The sequence below is a fragment of the Polyodon spathula genome, chromosome 11 (genome assembly GCF_017654505.1).
Source record: "Polyodon spathula isolate WHYD16114869_AA chromosome 11, ASM1765450v1, whole genome shotgun sequence".
Lineage (NCBI taxonomy): Eukaryota > Metazoa > Chordata > Actinopteri > Acipenseriformes > Polyodontidae > Polyodon > Polyodon spathula.
In genome coordinates, this window is record NC_054544.1 from 1,784,594 (window position 1) to 1,803,623 (window position 19,030).

Sequence of the window (19,030 nt, forward strand, 5' to 3'; positions counted from 1 at the left end):
GTGGAAATCTATGATATGACTTGCGGCGCAGGGTGCATTAGGAAAAAAAAAAAAAAAAAGATATTACAAAACTATCATATTAATTTGATTTATTAAACTTTCTGCACAGTACAACAATCTGAACCGTATACCTATTATTATAACTATTATTATGTATGCATAATTAATTATTACGACTACTGCTTGTAATAATATTATTCATGCTCACAACAGAACAGAGCACAAACAGGCAGGAAGGAGACTGCGTAGCTAACCCGCTGCGGAACTAACCTATTCAGATTTATTGGATTTGGAGGAACGTTATATCGGTTGGAACAGAAGTTACTTCCGTTCTTGTCGGTGGGGTGATAGTATAGCTCTGTTTTAGAGTTTGAACTAGTATAATAATACCTATTGTGACGTTTAGAAAGAGCTGTGCTTGTGTCGAAGGGGTTTGAAATCAATATACTGGTATTTACCTGCAGCGGAGGCTTCATGCTGTCTTCATCTGCGGGGTTTATTATGGTGTAAACAGTAGCAGTTTCCCGAGAGACAGCAGGTAAGAGTAAAAACAAGCAACACATTGGTGTTTTCATTCCTTTAAAGGTTGAAATGATCTAAAGTTTTTAAAAAAAAAATCAGTACGAACTGTTTCACATATTTATACTCGTCGCTGTTTAATTTTTCAAAACCATTGCAAGTTTTTGAAGCACTACGTGCGTGTGCTGTTTGTGTTTTAAGCCTAAATCTACGTTTCCTTAAATTATTTGAGTTGCTAAACGGGAGGATTTCAGACATCTCAACTAGAATGGTTTACACGGTAATTTTGATAGTTAAGAGACTTGTCGGTCAGTTGTCAGTGGCATAATCACGTCTCCTCTGTGTAACGTATGATACATATTAGCCTTCCTGAAGTCCCGCTAGCAAATAGAGAAGGTAAATAAACAATACAAAAAGACTACGCAATCAGTTAATTATGTATTAATTAATTTGCGTGTCTGATATTATTAAACCTGTCAGTTTGATTATTGCTAAATCAAACTCGAGGTTTAAAGTGCATTAGTTTATATTTTGTTGTTGATATTGTTTATACGGTGGGTACCTGAGATACGCCTTCACATTGAATGTGACTATATCACGATTTAGGGTTTTTAGCAGAAGGTGTGGTGATTTCTCTATACACTAGCTATTGTAGGTATATCCAAAAATTGACCCCAAACCTTGCTGTTGGCTGTAAAATGTTTAGGCTTCTGACCCCTGCGTGTCAGTGTAGCTCATATTGGAAATAGTGGAAGTGACAGAAGTTCTGATAGAAGGGCTGACAGTCATGTGCTTGGTGGGTGCCCAGGTTGAAGAGGTGTAGTCAAAGGTGATCAGGCCTTTCTGACTGCAAATGTGACAATATAATTTCTCGAGTGGTTTCATTTGAACTGCTGGTGAGCACTATGCCAGCTTTCTCACAAACTTCCGTCAATGCACCACAGTCTCGAACTAATAACCCTTTCAGTGCTATTGAAGTTTCCTATTTTTGGAACCTGTTGTGTAGGATTTCTCATATAGTCTACTAGTGCACAGGGATGTCACTTCACTCTACTTGCTGGGTAATCTCACTTTGCAACGCATAGTGCATGCCATTGTCTGTTACAGTACTTGCTTAAAATAATTAGCAAATAACTGAAGCGCTCTCTGGCTTTCCTGTACAGAGGGAAAATCCACCTCCCATATGGAGAGAATAACGATCCAATCCAGTTAATTACATTCTTTCAATATACAGTAGCTTTTGAAACATGCATAAGATGGTGTTCAGAGTCCTAATAGATACTCACAGTATGTCTGTAACTCCCATTTGGCCATTTTGGCCCCTCTTTGTCCACATCAAAATGGAGTATTTTTTTCGTCTCTTATCAGTTTCACTCGGCCATTGACAGGTTTTCTCTGCTTTTTCTGGAGAAAAAACGACTAGAGACCTGTGCTTGACGTCTTTTTGATGGAAAGGGAAAATTGTAATGTCAGACCTGGTCTGACTAAGACCGCAAAGGGTTAAACCCACCGGTAGCACACTAGGCAGACAGATGCGTTTACAGTCAAATGTATTCATTTTCTAACACACTTTGATTGCTGAGACCTGCTAGTTGTAATTCTCGGGTTCCTGGGTTCACCAGCCTCGAAAGGATTCTTCTTGCAGGCCACGCTGTATGATGCTCATTTGAAGGTGTTGCTGTTGGATGCTCCAGCCAAATGCATATAAACTGGGTCATCACAGCAGCAGAGCACAGAACTCAAGGGGATGAAAGCCCATTGCTGTGCCAGGTCTTTAATTGTTACAATACAGTTGGTTGCTACTGCAAAGGTTCCAGAGAAGAGCATGTTTTGTGTACTTTTATTGCATTTCCTTCTAGACCACTGTATCCCTAACAAAGTCCCCTGTGTTAGCTTTACAGCAAGGGGAGCTCGTTCACAGATGGATAATATGCCAAGAACACAAAGGAGAGCTAAGAAAGTTCTTCATTCTCTGTATTCACTGGACTGTATGTGATTGACTGGGCTTATTAAATTAAGCCAATAACTGACATCGTTTTGATACTTTCTTTTTCTATGCATAGATTGGTTTACTATAATAAATACAAAAACAAGAAATAACAAAATTAATAAATGTCATCAAAAACAATGAAAAAGCCCTTGCATTATGTTCCATTCTTAAACACAGATTGTTACTTGGCATGTAAAGCCTGTTTAAATACACAGTTCTACAGGCTTTTATAGAGTGGGGTATTAGTTAATGAACTGAACCAAATGAAATCAAACTGAACTTATGTATTAACTGATGACTTTGCTGTTTCAAATGTTCTCCAACCAGCTTCCCTGGGGGCTTTTGATGTTATATAAAGCTGCATGTCATTGCGTAGGAGCCTGGCTGTGTATAAGAACCCTTTATTTCTCTGGAGATTATAAATTCATCCTTTGAACTTCGTTTTGATGTCAGGCTGTAACAGGGTCTTGCTTCTGGGTGTGTGCATTCTCTGCTGAGTGACAGGCAGGAGATCAAGACGGGTTGAAGTTGAAACGCCGGCACAGGCGCGCAGGACCTATTAACAGAAACAGAAAGTGAAAGTAAATACAAATGGTCATGTGACGTTACCAACGATGGTAACGCACAGAGGACTGCTACAGCAAGCTGTACAAAAAAATAATGCCAAATAAAACAGCACAAAAAACTATCAAAGTAAAGGTGCCGCAATAACGGCGTGCGCTACTCCCTAAGACATGGACGTCCTGCTTTATCCACCTCGCTCTCTATACATTAGTGGGATTTATAATCCCTGAACTAATCTTTTCTCTTCAATCATAAACAAACCCCGACTTCCGACTACTAGCAGGGCAGTCGGCGGTTTCGCTTCTGATCCCGGGTCACTCTCACGGCGATCAGGATTACGCTAACCCTAACCCTAATCTTTTGCCTGTTGTCCGTGGCTTTGCAGCAGCCCCGAGGTGAACAAACAGGACCTCTTTATACCCTGTGCCGTGCTGGAACACACCTACCTGCTGATTATCCACAGCTGGCAATCGCACACAGCAGGCAGGCTATCCCAGGAGCATCAGGTACTTCATTAAATTAATTACAACAATTTACACACACTTATTTACAATATTTACACACAAAACCCACTCTTCATGTGCAGGGCTCCTGCCCTGCTGCACAGGCAAACAATAGTAAAGTTGTTCTGGTAGAGAGTGTGCTCATTTGAAGCTCTTTTGTCCTGCAGTAGCACCCTAACCATGCATAACACAAGGAGGCAAGACATTTTTTTATTATTTGCTATAGTCTATATAGGCTACATGTTTGCATGGCTAGTTGCAAACACTGTATCTCATTGTCGTGTTCCATTGAAGACTGCTGTCAGTCTACTGTGTGAGCAGGTTGCTAGAGTTCTATGGGGTGAACTGTTGCAGTTGTGCTTTACCCCCCCCCCCCCCGATTTCTGTATCAATTTCTGACTTCGGTGCCCTGTTGTTTGTGTAGGTAGAGCACATTGACTCACAGCTCAGGGCTTTGCCTGGAATCTCTGATCCATGCTGCAAATCAACAGGCCAGTGTGTGCTTTCTGAATGCTTTAAGAAGGGTATCAAGGCAGGAGCACTACCTTTTTGCTTCAGAGGCATGCATTAGTTTGTAACTTTTAGGAGGCCAGGGCTTCGAGGGATTTTTCATGGGAGAGGTGCATGATCGTTTTGGTTTGGTGTAGGAACGTTTCTGGTGATGTTCCTCAATAATGTACCATTATAATAATTTGTAATTATTGATATCCTTAGAATGGCTTTTAAAGCAGTACAATAACTTGAATATAATCTGAGAGTTAGTTTTACTAAGAGAAACACTGAGGATGTGCATTTTCCCTTACTGGTGGGTTACTGTATATTCAGTTGTCACCATGCTGGTTATTAGCCTAGTTATTGTCCAGTATAGCCACTGTTTGTCAGCATGGTGGTGGCTCTACTACCTTAAAAGTACATTTGCAACTGTTCACAGTTTTGCCAAATTTTTTCCTTGTTTACACAGTACTGTTCATTTACTGTGGTTTTCCCATGAATATTGCTATTCTTTACCATACCTCTCTGGAGTTCACAGTAGTGATTCTTTGCCATTATTTCACAGTGCTTTACAGTGTTAAACTTTGCTGTGGGTTGTATCATGCTACTGTTGGTTCGAATTGAGTTTTTCTGATAGGGGGTGTGCTGCATGTTACTAACGGGCTTGCTTGTGTTTTTGTAGGTGATAGAGACCCGAGCGGCAATGCTGACGCTGGCGAGCAAGCTGAAACGGGACGATGCAGTAAAGAGTGGCCACAGCAACAGTGCCACTGCAGACTCCACGCGAAGGGTGTCTATACGAGACAGGCTGCTGGTGAAAGGTAGTGCACAGAGTGCGTTCCAGTGCAAACTCCCACTCGCAGCTCACTCTGTGCTGTGCGTGTTGTGTTGGGCAGTATACAGTCCAGTCGTTTTGGATGTAAATGGACATAATTCTAGCGATTTTTGTGTATGTATATATACACAAATATATACATACACAAAGGGATTCCTCTGTGTGGTGACAACAGCCTCCTTCTGTACAGAAAAGCTTCTGTACTGAATTGAAAAGGTTCCGCAGTTTGACTGATTACACCGTATAACAGTTTGTTTTTTTTGGTTCCTGGGTAGTAAGTGTTATTTCCTAATTGCTTATGCCTCAAAAGTATAGAAAATGGCTATTATTCCCCACAAACTTTGCTTTTGTGACCAGGACAGTAATATTTTGAAATGTACCTATTTTCCAGAACATTCCAGATAGATTCAGTGCTGAGTAAACTTGGAATAACTTCTAGAACTTTCCAGTAATATAAATAGTAGTATAAATACAGGGGCCTTAAGCCCACCAGTTCAGTTTAGTTCCAGCTGCCTAAGTGGATACATAGCTGCATTTTTCTGAGATGGCATCAAGAGGCTGCAAGCATCCGGCAGACGCATTTTGCCATGTCTGTGGCCAATTTATCAAGACAAGAGTGAAAAAGTACTCTGTGGAAGCATCTGCTAAGATGTGTGAGGCCTACAAAGCATATTTCGGCATGCCTGTCAGGGATCAAGACAAACCCTGGGCACCTCATTTCACCTACAAGCACTGCAAAAAAAGGTAAGATGGACGATTGTTGCTCGGAATTTTATGTTATAAAATTTGTTAAAATTTTTAAAATTGTAAAAGTTTTTAATTTTAAAATGTTTTACAATTTTCAATGTTGTTGAAAAAATATACCATATATGAAAAATGTTGCGAGAATCTCTTGCACATTAGTCATGGGTGAAATAAATGTATTTTTTAGGATGGTACAGCGGGGAAAAGAGAGCCATGAAGCTCGCTATCCCAAGAATTTATCGGGAACCCACTGACCACTCAAGCAACTGCTACTTCTGCATGGTGGACCCTTCCAAATGTCGGACTGGCAAGAATGCACCTGCTATCACGTATCCGGACCTTCCTTCATCCATCGCCCCGGTGCTGCAGTGCCATGAGCTCCCCGTACCCACTCCTCCGGAGAGAGAGCAGCCGTCTTTAGAAGAGAGCAGCAAGTCAGAGAGCTAGGAAGACGTTGTAGATCCAGATGACAATTTCAGAGGTGGAGCTGAGGAGAGAAACCCATACTACCCCATCCAAAAAGACCTCAATGACTTGATTAGAGATCTTGGTCTCACCAAGTCCAATGCGAAGCTTTTGACATCTAGGCTCAAGCAGTGGAACTTGTTGGATGAAAGTGTGCAAGTCGCAGATCAGAGGAAGCATCACCAACCTTTTTCCAGCTTATTCACCCGTCAAGATGGGCTCTGCTTCTGCCTCAATGTGACCAGTCTGTTCGAGACAATCGGAATCGCCTGTAACCAGAATGAGTGGCGCCTCTTCATTGACAGCTCATCCAGGAGCCTCAAAGCCATGCTGCTCCATAATGGTAACAAGTACCCGTCTCTTCCCCTGGCTCACTCGGTGCACCTCAAAGAGGATTACAACAGCATCAAGACCTTGCTGGACGCCTTGAAGTATGATGAGTACGGCTGGGAGGGCATAGGAGACTTCAAAATGGTGGTATTCCTGATGGGTCTCCAAGGCAGTTTTACCAAGTTTCCCTGCTATCTTTGCCTTTGGGACAGCAGGGACACCAAGGTGCACTACCACAGGCAGGACTGGACAGCAGACTGAGTTCTCTGTGGGGAGGAACAACGTCAAGTGGGAGCCACTGGTGGACCCCCGGAAGGTGCCGATGCCACCACTGCACATCAAATTGGGCCTTATGAAACAATTTGTCAGAGCTCTAGATAAGGAGTCGGCAGCCTTCAAGTACCTTCAAGACTTCTTCCCTAAGCTGTCTGAGGCAAAGGTCAAAGCCGGTGTCTTCGTCGGACCACAGATAAAGAAGATCCTGGAGTGCAATGAATTCCCCAAGAATCTCACTAGTAAGGAGAAAGCGGCTTGGAACAGTTTTGTCGCAGTGGTTCGGGGCTTCCTGGACAATCACAAGGCCGAAAACTATGTGGAGCTGGTTGAGACTCTGGTGAAGAACTACGGCACAATGGGCTGTAGGATGTCCCTCAAAGTCTATATCCTTGATGCTCATCTTGATAAATTCAAGGAGAACATGGGAGCGTACTCGGAGGAGCAAGGCGAGCGCTTCCACCAGGATATACTGGACTTTGAATGCCGCTACCAAGGACAGTATAAGAGAACATGATGGGAGACTGCATTTGGGGGCTGATTCGTGAAAGTGATTTACAGTATAATCGTAAATCTGGAAAAACTACTCACTTCTAAATCTTTTGTAGTCATTTTTGTATTACTTTAGTAAAAATACATGTTAATTTGGATTCATATGTTGTTTTTTTCTGTCTTTATGTGAAAGAAAAGACACATTCACCAGTTTTCTCATTGAAAATAGGTACATTTCAAAATATCACTGTCCTGGTCACAAAAGCAAAGTTTGTGGGGAATAATAGCCATTTTCTATACTTTTGAGGCATAAGCAATTAGGAAATAACACTTACTACCCAGGAACAAAAATTGTGTTACATAGTGTTGTGTGTCACCTTGATTTTAAACACTGTTGGTTATCGGAGAAAGAAAAGCAGTACCCGAGGGACTGGGAGACTGAGAGTAATGGGATTAATTGAGGATGCAGTGCTCAGAAGCCATATGGTCTCAATTATCTGTAGAGAATCTTGAACTTACTACTAGGGGTACCTAGAGTTTACCTTCAGCCTTTAAAAAGGGTGTGTTAAATTCAGTAGCTTCATGAGACATAATAAGTAACATTTAATAGCCATTAGCAGGGATGGAAATGAGACTCCTATTGCAGAGCAGTGTCACCCATTCCAGGTTTTACTTTGAGCTTGATTAGCCACAGTGTGTAGGTAACAAGCTTAGGTATCTCTTATTAAATTTAAAAAACAGGAATGGATCAAACTGCTACGCAATGGTAGTCTTATTTCCATCCCTGCATTTTGAATACAAATAAAACAGAAATTCAGTAATGATGTATTGCTCTCATCTCTCCCTCTTTCTTGTGATTTTTCAGTTTCATCCACTGCATTGTCTATTCACCTTCCTGAATCTGTCTGCCTTTGCTTCTCTTTCAGCTCCTCTGTTCTTTCATCCCACATGCTATCTGACAGGAATATACATTTCAGTTTCTCCCCATATAAATTTCACAGTTGAAATGACTGCTTTCAGAGATCGTTTCAACCCTAAGGGTCTGGGGAAAAAAAAGACTGTTTAAGTGGAATAGAGACACTGCAGTAGTTTCTATATTGGATTTAAATTCCACTGTGTTGCTGTGGTTTTCCCATGAAAAAAATAACAGCCTTTCTCACTGTGCCTTGGTCCTATATACAGTGCCTTGCAAAAGTATTCAGACCCCTGACCAATTCTCTCATATTACTGAATTACAAATGGTACATTGAAATTTTGTTCTGTCAATATATTTTTTTTAAAACACTTAAACTGAAAATCAGTTATTGTAAGGTGACATTGGTTTTATGTTGGGAAATATTTTTAAGAAAAATAAAAAACTGAAATATCTTGCTTGCATAAGTATTCAACCCCCACACATTAATATTTGGTAGAGCCACCTTTGGCTGCAATAACAGCTTTAAGTCTTTTGGGGTAAGTATGTACCAGCTTTGGACACAGTGTCGGAGTGCTCTTCCTTCTTGGCAGATTTGCTCCAGGTTGTTCAGGTTGGTTGGATGACGCTTGTGGACCGCAATTTTCAAATAGTGCCACAGAGTCTCAATGGGATTGAGATCAGGACTTTGACTGAGCCACTGTAGGACATTCACCTTTTTGTTCTTGAGCCACTCCAATGTTGCTTTGGCCTTGTGCTTGGGATCATTGTCCTGCTGAAAGGTGAATTTCCTCCCAAGCTTCAGTTTTTTAGCGAACTGAAGCAGATTCTCTTGCAGTATTTTCCTGTATTTTGCTCCATCCATTCTTCCTTCAATTGTAACAAGATGCCCAGTCCCTGCTGATGAGAAGCATCCCCACAGCATGATGCTGCCACCACCATACTTCACTGTAGGGATGGTGTGTTTTGAGGTATGGGCAGTGTTAGATTTGCGCCACACATAGCGCTTTGAGTTTTGGCCAAAGCTCTGTCTTGGTCTCATCTGACCACAAAACCTTTTCCCACATCGCAGCTGGGTCACTCTCATGCTTTCTGGCAAACTCCAGACGTGCTTTCAGATGGTACTTTTTGAGTAACGGCTTCTTTCTTGCCACCCTCCCATACAGGCCAGTGTTATGCAGAGCTCTTGATATGGTTGACTGGTGCACCATTACTCCACTCCCAGCCACCGAACTCTGTAGCTCCTTCAAAGTGATTGTTTGCCTCTCTGTGGCTTCTCTCACAAGTCTCCGTCTTGTCTGAGCGCTGAGTTTTGAGGGACGGCCTTTTCTTGGCAGTGCCTGGGTGGTGTGATGCAGCTTCCACTTCCTGATTATTGATCCAACTGTGCTCACTGGGATATCCAAACACTTGGATATTATTTTGTACCCTTTCCTTAATCTATGCATTTGTATTACTTTATCTCTATCTTATGTAGAATGCTCTTTGGTCTTCATTTTCCTTCAGATTCACAGCCTTACCAGTGATCCTTCAACAGTGTGGTTTTTATCCAGAAAATGTGACAGCAACTTTAATAGTTCACAGGTGGAGGCCAATGGTAATATAATTGTGTCCTCGTTAGGGCAATTTCTTTCATCGGTGCAAACTGGGAGCTTCCACAGCACAGGGGTTGAATACTTATGCAAGCAAGATATTTCAGTTTTTTATTTTTCTTAAAAATATATCCCAACATAAAACCAATGTCACCTTACAATAATTGATTTTGAGTTTCAGTGTTTAAAAAAAAAAAAAAAAAAAAATCAAACAGAATGAAAATTCAGTTGTACCATTTGTAATTCAGTAATATGAGAGAATTGGTCAGGGGTCTGAATACTTTTGCAAGGCACTGTATTTGAAATCCCATGAAATCAAGTTCAAATTTACTCTGAATCACCCTTAATGAACAAAAGTGGAAAGTAAGATTGCTGATTGCTGAAAATGATGCTGCAATGAATGGCGTTCAAAGAGTACGTCAGTAATCCACCAAGTCTAGTAGCATAGTTGGTAAACAACCTGACCACCACTGTATCTGGTCCCAATAAAACTTGGATTATTATTGCTTTTTTAACATTGATTTTGTAAATATGTTCATATTTGCTAGAGTTGTGCTTTTAAACAATGCAAAGCTAGATCACAGTAGTTTTTAGTCTTGCAATGCATTCCAGTTATTTTCAGGGTATAAGTTTAATTATGCAGAAAATCAACTAACCAGACTGCTTACACCTGCCCAGTAGTCTGGGTCCTTGATGTTGCACTTTGTACAATTGCATTATTACACATCAAATACCCATCCAAATGCAAAGGATGACAAAGTATTTCATCCCAGAGAAATTACTTTAAAAATAGTACATTATTTAAATAACTGGCCTTGTAAGTAAAACATTCCTCAAGTAACTCTCTCTTTAAATAACTGTGCCGTAGGGGCGGTGAGTGTTTTGAAGCTGTGAGAATTTTCTAAACATAGTATCAGAGATTAACCTGATTCATCCAGCTTCCCCACAGGCTTCGCATGTGCCAGCACTTGAGCATCCCCCTCAGTGAGGTACGGTTGCTTCTCATTCCAGTAACATGCCTCATCCAGGAGCACGCCTCATCTCCAAATATCACATCCCTGTTCTTCAGAGGTTCACTGCGTACCGGGGGCTGGGGGGTGGGTCACATTTCTTTTTGGCAGCAACGGTGGTGGCATGCTAATTCATCACCTTTTAAAGCACAGAATGTCAATACACTAGGGTGGAAAACTACAAATTCAGCGCATTGGTAGCATGTTAATATTAACTGGTGACTTTTGACAAAATCTGGGGGCGCCAATCTCTGCTATTTAGCAGCACATTTCTAAAGGGTATCTGTATGCCAGGTTCTGAATTTAATAAATATTTTTTGAAGTTTCTATTCTTGACATATCCCTGTCCACTAGGCAACAGAGCAGGGAAATGAACATCTGGAATGATTGCATTGCTACAGAGAGCAACGTTTGCATTTAAAACAGACGGGTTCTCTGGACAGACAGTAATAATAATGCACATTTGCCGAAACTGCAAATCTTCCTTTTTTTTGGTTTTAAAATGAAAAAAAAAAAAAATGTGAATAATTATTTCTATCACGTGTCTTTTGAAATATGAATAACACATACCTTACAATAAAACATCTCAAATAATCAAATACTGCATTTGTAATCTCTTTTTTCACAATAAAACTACCAGGTGCAGTTTACCAATGCAAACTCAAGATTGGCAACTTTTTGCAACCAGGATTCGAACCACACTCGCATGACTATCCCTCACAAATACAGGGGTCAGCAAACAATGCTTCAGTACCCATGTTTTTGTTTACCTTGTGACTTTCAACTTGAATGCCTGAAATTAGAAATTGTCTAAGTGGGAAATGCTGTAAAGATTGATTCCTTGAACCAAGCCGCCAGTTAGACTGAAATGGAGTAATCAAGTACGTAATCCGGTTTATATCTTAGGACATCATTACAGTGTTACGCGCGTGTTATTCTGGGCACCTCTGAAATTTAGTAGTGACAATCTCTGCAACATAGGGTGATATTGATTTACTTTACCATGTAATGTGGCACATTATTTAAAAGCACAAACAATATTGACATTCAGATAAAGTACATTGTGAATGATTTTACAGTGCCGTCCGTTCTTATTAAATGAGGACAGGCTGCTGAGTATCTCCTTGGGGGTAATTTGGTATATCAGACAAGGTCAGATCCAGGGGATCTTGAGTCTGAATATCAGTTCAGAAAAACATAGCATAGCATTTACATTTTCATATTGCGATGCATGTTCAGTGACCAAATCAGAGAATACAGGAACACTAAAAGCTTACGGGAGTGCATCAGAAAAGCAGATAACCACTAAACAGATTAAATACTGAAATGCTAAATCTACAGTATTGCAGATTCACTTTATATTCAGTCTCATATAGGACAGCTGCTAATTATTTGTTCCCATCTCATTGGAATGGAGTAGGTGGCTCTACATGAGTTTGCAAAGAAGGCACAGAACAATATGAATGAGTCACTGCTCACACAGCACATTGGGTCGCAGTACATGTACAGTGTTTCAGGAAGGGGGATGTGGAAGTTTTGAATATCAAAACAAACAAAAAAAAAAACATTATGCTAGCTTCAATAGCCCATTCACGATGATGATGCAATAAAAATACATTTTTGTATCTATAGTAGAGATGCTTCATTTTAACATATTGTAAGTCTATGATTTGCAAGCCAGAAAAAACAAAAATAACATTAAACCAAAGATATTTTCTTTCACAACAAACAGACATCCTCCCTGTGGCAGCCTTGTTGTTTGAAGGACTTGGATACAGCACTGGGGTCAAATGGCAGCTCCAGACCTTGTTTAACACCTCTGATCCAGGGGGAACTTGCACAGTATGTGATGGAAACTCTTTAGCCTTATTACATTATACACTTTAATGGCTTAATATACTGACTTCTCACAGCATGACCAAAGGGTTCAAGATCACTGCTGTAAGGCTCTGTTTTCCCAGTAGATCTTGATGATGCATGCATGTCATCATGACTCTGTTTCCCCAAGTGCTGATAAAAGTGGTTGCACTCTATTTGGAAGGACAGGAAGTAATGACCACTATTATGCCACTAGCCACACAGTTGTCTGATATGAGAAGCCTGCAGCTTTTCCCATCTTTATTACTGAAATTGCAAAGCAAGTCTATAGACCGCTGCCTTGTTTGGGACTTTTTCTGTCTTTACTTTGACCCAGCAAAGTGGCCCAGAGCTAGCATGATAAAAGGAGCTGTTGCTTGTTATGTTCCCACCGGGAAGAACACACTTCACCTGATTACTTTCCACCATGCTGTGTTGTGACCGTTCTCCACAACGTCAAGTCCGCCACCAGCGCACAATCATACCACAGTACGTTCCAATCTAACGCTCAGAAGTGAGATTTGATTTTCCGGTCAGCAGTCTGCAGTTGTGATAGAAACAGACAAGGCAGTAGTGCGGTCTCAGTAGTCGGCTGATTCCACATTCAGGTCATTATTTTTTCATTAATCTCAATAACAAAATAATAATAATGAAAAAGAGGTTATATAACTTTAAGGCCCATTGGAAATTCAACAGCAAAATTCTATAGGTTGTTACAATGTTGGAGGTTCTTTTGAATGAGGTAGGATACCTCCTCATTGTCCAAGGGCCTGCTTGTAGAATAGTGAGATTTTACTTCACTGTCCATTAGCCAGTAGTCGTGCTGTGTGTTTAATAGAATAGAATCAAATAGAATATGTACTCTGCTACTTTATATTCACCGGTTTCTGTGATTGATTTTGGAGTTGCCAAGTAGAAATACATTCAAATAATGGTGGTGAAAGTTAGGGCTTCATATTTTCTGTTGGAAAACATGGATTGAGAATTGATTAGGGGTTTGCTACGCATGTGGACTAGCAGAGCTATACTGGTGTTCTTTTCTGAAAAGAGACTAATATTGCAGATAGCAGACTGTTTGGTTCAAATTGCATGTACTGCTAACCACTGATAGAGACGATGCGTCTACAAACTGCCCAACAATGACTGCAAGCTAATGAGATAACAATGCTGTGGACTAGAAGGGAACAGGCTCTAGACTTCAGAGAGATCAAAAGAGATAATGCCACTGGCATCAAAGGGGGTCGCAAGGAGATAACAAAAGGCAGATGTATGGACCTTTTGTCTCCAGGAGTGTGAAGTTCAGAGGTTGTCACACTAGACTACACACACAGACACACACACATTAACACTCACACAATAAATTAAATTACCTTGACAACTGGTTAATGTCAGAGAAAGGGGAGGTGGACCATCTATACAGAAGGGTATTTAGTGTCATGCAAACATTGTAATGATGAGTATTGTGTTTGTCCTGTACCTGGGACCAGACTCCCTGCATATCTCAATAAACCTGGCAACTGATTGAAGAAAAGGACTCGGTGCATTTTCTTGAATCTACTTACTCACCATCTAGTTTTTGTAAGTTACTTCATTTTCTATATAATTATGTATGCAGAAATAATGTGTCTAGGCATGTTGTGAAATATTTTGTGAGTTTATTTTATATATATATATATTTTTATTGACAGTAAACCCACACATCTTTTGTGTGGGTTATCGTTTTAATAATCTAATGTTACCATGGCAATATGTGTGAATATCGAACAGAAAACATTTGGATTTGTATCCAGGATTTAGCTGGGAGTTTTATTGAAAACATTAGGGTTTGTATCCAGGATTTAGCTGGGAGTTTTATTGAAAACATTAGGGTTTGTATCCAGGATTTAGCTGGGAGTTTTATTGAAAACATTAGGGTTTGTATCCAGGATTTAGCTGGGAGTTTTATTGAAAACATTAGGGTTTGTATCCAGGATTTAGCTGGGAGTTTTATTGAAAACATTAGGGTTTGTATCCAGGATTTAGCTGGGAGTTTTATTGAAAACATTAGGGTTTGTATCCAGGATTTAGCTGGGAGTTTTATTGAAAACATTAGGGTTTGTATCCAGGATTTAGCTGGGAGTTTTATTGTTTGTATGAGACTATTAGCCTGACGTATATTTTCATCACTTACACGTCCCAAACACACTTTAATGCATATAGTAGAAATAATGAAAAACTAAAAATAAGTATTTAAAAACACAGCTGCACTTTCGATTTAATGACAAGGGACAGTTAACATGAGTGCTGCTGCAGCTATTCCACCAGCATAAGGTACTACAAGTCTGTACAGAGCTTGTGCTGATTGCACTTCCTGAGAATCTGCACTGGGGCGATTCCTTGATGAAGTGGTAGCTGAAAAGTGTTGTTTTAATATCTAATGTTTTGCTCTTTTTTTCCTTTTCATTTCTCTTGTGGCCATATCTTTTGTCATATGCATCTAAATATGTGCACCAAAGGGCGCTTTGACATAAATCTGGACACATTGTGAGGCCAGCAGAAATAAACAAGATAAAAAGGGTTGGAGACAGGATTAAAAGCGCTTTGCACAGAGTGTTGTGACTCTTTGTTTCTAATTAGACCTGGGAGGTGGGCGTGCATTCTGTAAGCCTCCATATGAGTGTAAATGACATGTGCATGATTAAGATGGGGATGAGGGATTATTTTCTGTTTGGAAGTAGTCACACTGTATCTGCTCCCCTCCGTCACTCGGTTGCAGCTGCTTTTATAATTGCCCTTCGTACTGATTGCTTTCTTTGTTTCTCTTTGTTGCAGAAGTTGCAGAACTAGAAACAAATCTTCCAAGTAAGTGAGCTTTTGCAATTCTGCCTTAAAAGACACTTTGCTGCTCTAGCCTAGACATTACATATGCATCTGGAGAAAACTGAGCATTCCTGAACTCGGGTTAAAGCACATTAAAACCCACAGTTTTTGATATTACAATAAGAAACACGGAATGATTGAAAACATGATTTAAAAAAAATCCAATTGGGAGAGACTCTTTTAAATAAATTAATACAAAATAATACAGGGGTTCAGTATGTCAAGACAAAAATATCCTAAATCATTATACTGTGAAAGCATAGCAATACAAAATAAAACAGTAATGTAAAAGGAGTCCTAAACGAATATAGATGCTAGAGTTCCATTGTGTCTTGCTAAGGTGCGTTCTAATGCCTGTGTTAATGCTTCACTTGCAAGGTTCAATGTGTGCTTGTTGATCTCTATATTGTTTTTATTCAGCTCTTGTTTTGGGATGTTTTTACTGACTTTTGTTGGCTGTGATACATTAGCTCCAGCTGCTTCTAGTTAAGTTGAAGATGTTTTTAAATATCATCATGTACCAAATAATATTTTAGAATGCATTCACTCCTCTGATCTAGCACAGGTTACTTAGTGTGCCTCTGGCAGGTAGTTGGAACAGAAGAGCAGCTCCGGAATCCAGTCTTTGCAATCACAATTTACAGTCCATCTCAAGCTAAAATATTGTTTGTATTTCTTCTGCCTGGTTTTACATCCACGCGCAAAGGATGTGACAGCAATTACAAGAATGAATCATGCATCTGAAACATGAATAGAAGTCCTTTTGAAAATGAAGCTCAAAAGGCCCATGTGCTGGTATTACTTGGCAGCACCCCATGGAAAGCTGCCACCAGCTCTGCTGTCAGATTCTTCCGGAGATTCTAGAATCTCTTGTATGTTTTTGTCTTCTTGTGGGAGAGCTGTACACAGCTCTTGCAATCCCCAGGAATAAAAGAGATTCAATCAGACGCATATTTCGTTTTCATCTTAAACATGTATTGTTTTCTTACTTGATAAAAAGATGTTCTTAAATAATAACTTTGCAAGAGATGAATAAATTCTCCCCCATATCTCATTTTGCCATCAAGGACCTAGCATGCATTGTAAGCCATAGCCTTATCCCTGCTTGCTTGGCTTGATTGTATCTTTCGACTGCCAGTAGGGAGTTCTGTCTGATCCGCTGGGTGATGCAGCTTTAATATATATTATAAAATACAAGCATGCAGTCCCTCATACAATGCATTTAGTGCAGCTCTATATTTAGACATCTCTCACAGAAAACACTACGTTTGGGGTGACCCATTCATTCCTGAATTTATTTTTTGTTGAGCTGAAGAATGCCAAATTGTTAAATGATTCAAAAGGAATTCCTTTATTGAGTATACATGAGAGAACAGGATTAAACATATTTTTCACATATATTTATACACGTCTGTAGGAGTCCCCTGAGATGCCAACGCGATTTCCGGTGAGATATGGTAAAAGACTGAAAGAGTTAAGGTCCACCCAGAAACCTCAGAGTGGCCTTTTATCTCAATTTAGTAGATACTGAAAATGTTATTGACATGTACCTATGGTGTACTCCATATGAATCCCTCCTCTCTGGCTTAAAACAAGCAAGCTCCCCTTTGTCTGTATATCTTTAGTAAAGCTGTTGATTGTGTGAGTTCTGTTGAGGCTCCACACTTGCGACTGAAGCTGCTGTTGCTCTTTCTTCTTCCAGGTACGTGTAAAGTGAATTTCCCTGATGTAAACAAGCTCCACCACTTTCAGCTAGATGTCACTCCAGGTACCTCCTCTGTCAAACAGCTTATTGGCAATGAGTCCTGATGCAAAGGACCTTCCTGCAGCATTAATAAGAGTGCTGTCCCATTTTATTCATTTTGGTGTTTAATTCAGACATAGCGTTTTACTGGAAGGCATGTTGGAGATAGATAGATACAATAGATAGATAGATACAGTAGATAGATACTTTTTTTAAATAAAAAAACATTTATTGCGTAGAAAAAAGTAAAAAACAAACTGTGAACATTTACATTACATTATTTTGTGAGAAAATACATAAAAAAACAGCCATTAAATATTTATATTCTTCTGAATCATCCTGTACCTCACAGAGCGTTCCATTCACACACCACAACATTTCAAAACTGAGCAAGTCATGAATCATCTTATAAAACTTGAGTTCAAAAGTTATACGAGTAACCACCAATATCCTACACAATTTTACCAGGTCCTGATGAACATTTTTGATTAGGCTTTTTCCACTTTTTAGGGTGGCTAATTTTGCCTGCCCTAAAATGAAATTTGCCAGTTGAATCAATTGCTTTCGGTTTCTTGTAACTTTGACACCAAAAATAAAAACAGTCTTTGTAAAAGTTAAGTTCAAATTTGAAAAAAAATGGTGTTTAAAAAGTTGAACAAAGGGTCCAGTCTTTTTCAGTCCATGTAGCAGTGGAAGACAGTCTCTCTCTCCTTGCAGAAGGGGCAATGATCAGTCACCTCTGGATTTCTAATTCTTACGAATGCATTAACAGCCAAGATTGTATGCAGGAGTCGCCATTGCAAATCCCCTGATCTTTTATTAAGACGGGGTTTATATTAAGTCCTCCAGGCTGTCTTATCCTCCTCTCCTGCTCCCAGCCGTTCCCTCCAATGGGTATCTGGAAGTACTTCAAGTAGTTTCTGCTGTTTAACTTTTACACTAATTTCATAGACTTTTTTCCCCTCTAATAAATTAAACTGAAGTTTACACAAATCCTTCTCTTTTAAAATCCTGCCATTCTCTTCACCAAAATGACTTATCGCAGGGGAGATTAAGAACATAAGAACATAAGAAAGTTTACAAACGAGAGGAGGCCATTCAGCCCATCTTGCTCGTTTGGTTGTTAGTAGCTTATTGATCCCAAAATCTCATCAAGCAGCTTCTTGAAGGATCCCAGGGTGTCAGCTTCAACAACATTACTGGGGAGTTGATTCCAGACCCTCACAATTCTCTGTGTAAAAAAGTGTCTCCTATTTTCTGTTCTGAATGCCCCTTTTTCTAAACTCCATTTGTGACCCCTGGTCCTTGTTTCTTTTTTCAGGCTGAAAAAGTCCCTTGGGTCGACACTGTCAATACCTTTTAGAATTTTGAATGCTTGAATTAGGTCGCCACGTAGTCTTCTTTGTTCAAGACTGAACAGATTCAATTCTTTTAGCCTGTCTGCATATGACATGCCTTTTAAGCCCGGAATAATTCTGGTCGCTCTTCTTTGCACTCTTTCTAGAGCAGCAATATCCTTTTTTATAGCGAGGTGACCAGAACTGAACACAATATTCAAGATGAGGTCTTACTAGTGCATTGTACAATTTTAACATTACTTCCCTTGATTTAAATTCAACACTTTTCACAATGTATCCGAGCATCTTGTTAGCCTTTTTTATAGCTTCCCCACATTGTCTAGATGAAGACATTTCTGAGTCAACAAAAACTCCTAGGTCTTATTCATAGATTCCTTCTCCAATTTCAATATCTCCCATATGATATTTATAATGTACATTTTTATTTCCTGCGTGCAGTACCTTACACTTTTCTCTATTAAATGTCATTTGCCATGTGTCTGCCCAGTTC

The 19,030-nt window shown here is 39.8% G+C and overlaps 1 protein-coding gene across 7 annotated transcripts in view; it reads left to right on the forward strand.

The window, feature by feature from the left end:
- Positions 1-300: 300 nt before the first annotated feature.
- LOC121323356 (NEDD8-conjugating enzyme UBE2F) overlaps positions 301-19,030 on the forward strand; it is a 60,955-nt gene continuing 42,225 nt past the window's right edge. Inside the window, exons 1-4 of one of the 7 annotated variants that reach the window (XR_005951138.1) lie at positions 301-538; positions 4,751-4,901; positions 15,391-15,420; positions 17,141-17,206. Coding sequence is in view for 6 of the 7 variants with exons in the window: in XM_041264371.1 (XP_041120305.1) it covers positions 4,772-4,901; positions 15,391-15,420; positions 17,141-17,206 (226 nt within the window). In the remaining variant the exon portion in view is untranslated. Of the gene's footprint in view, positions 539-3,543; positions 3,580-4,750; positions 4,902-15,390; positions 15,421-17,140; positions 17,207-19,030 lie in introns of those variants that run through there. The other 6 variants (XM_041264371.1, XM_041264373.1, XM_041264372.1 and 3 more) reach the window with 6 other exon arrangements.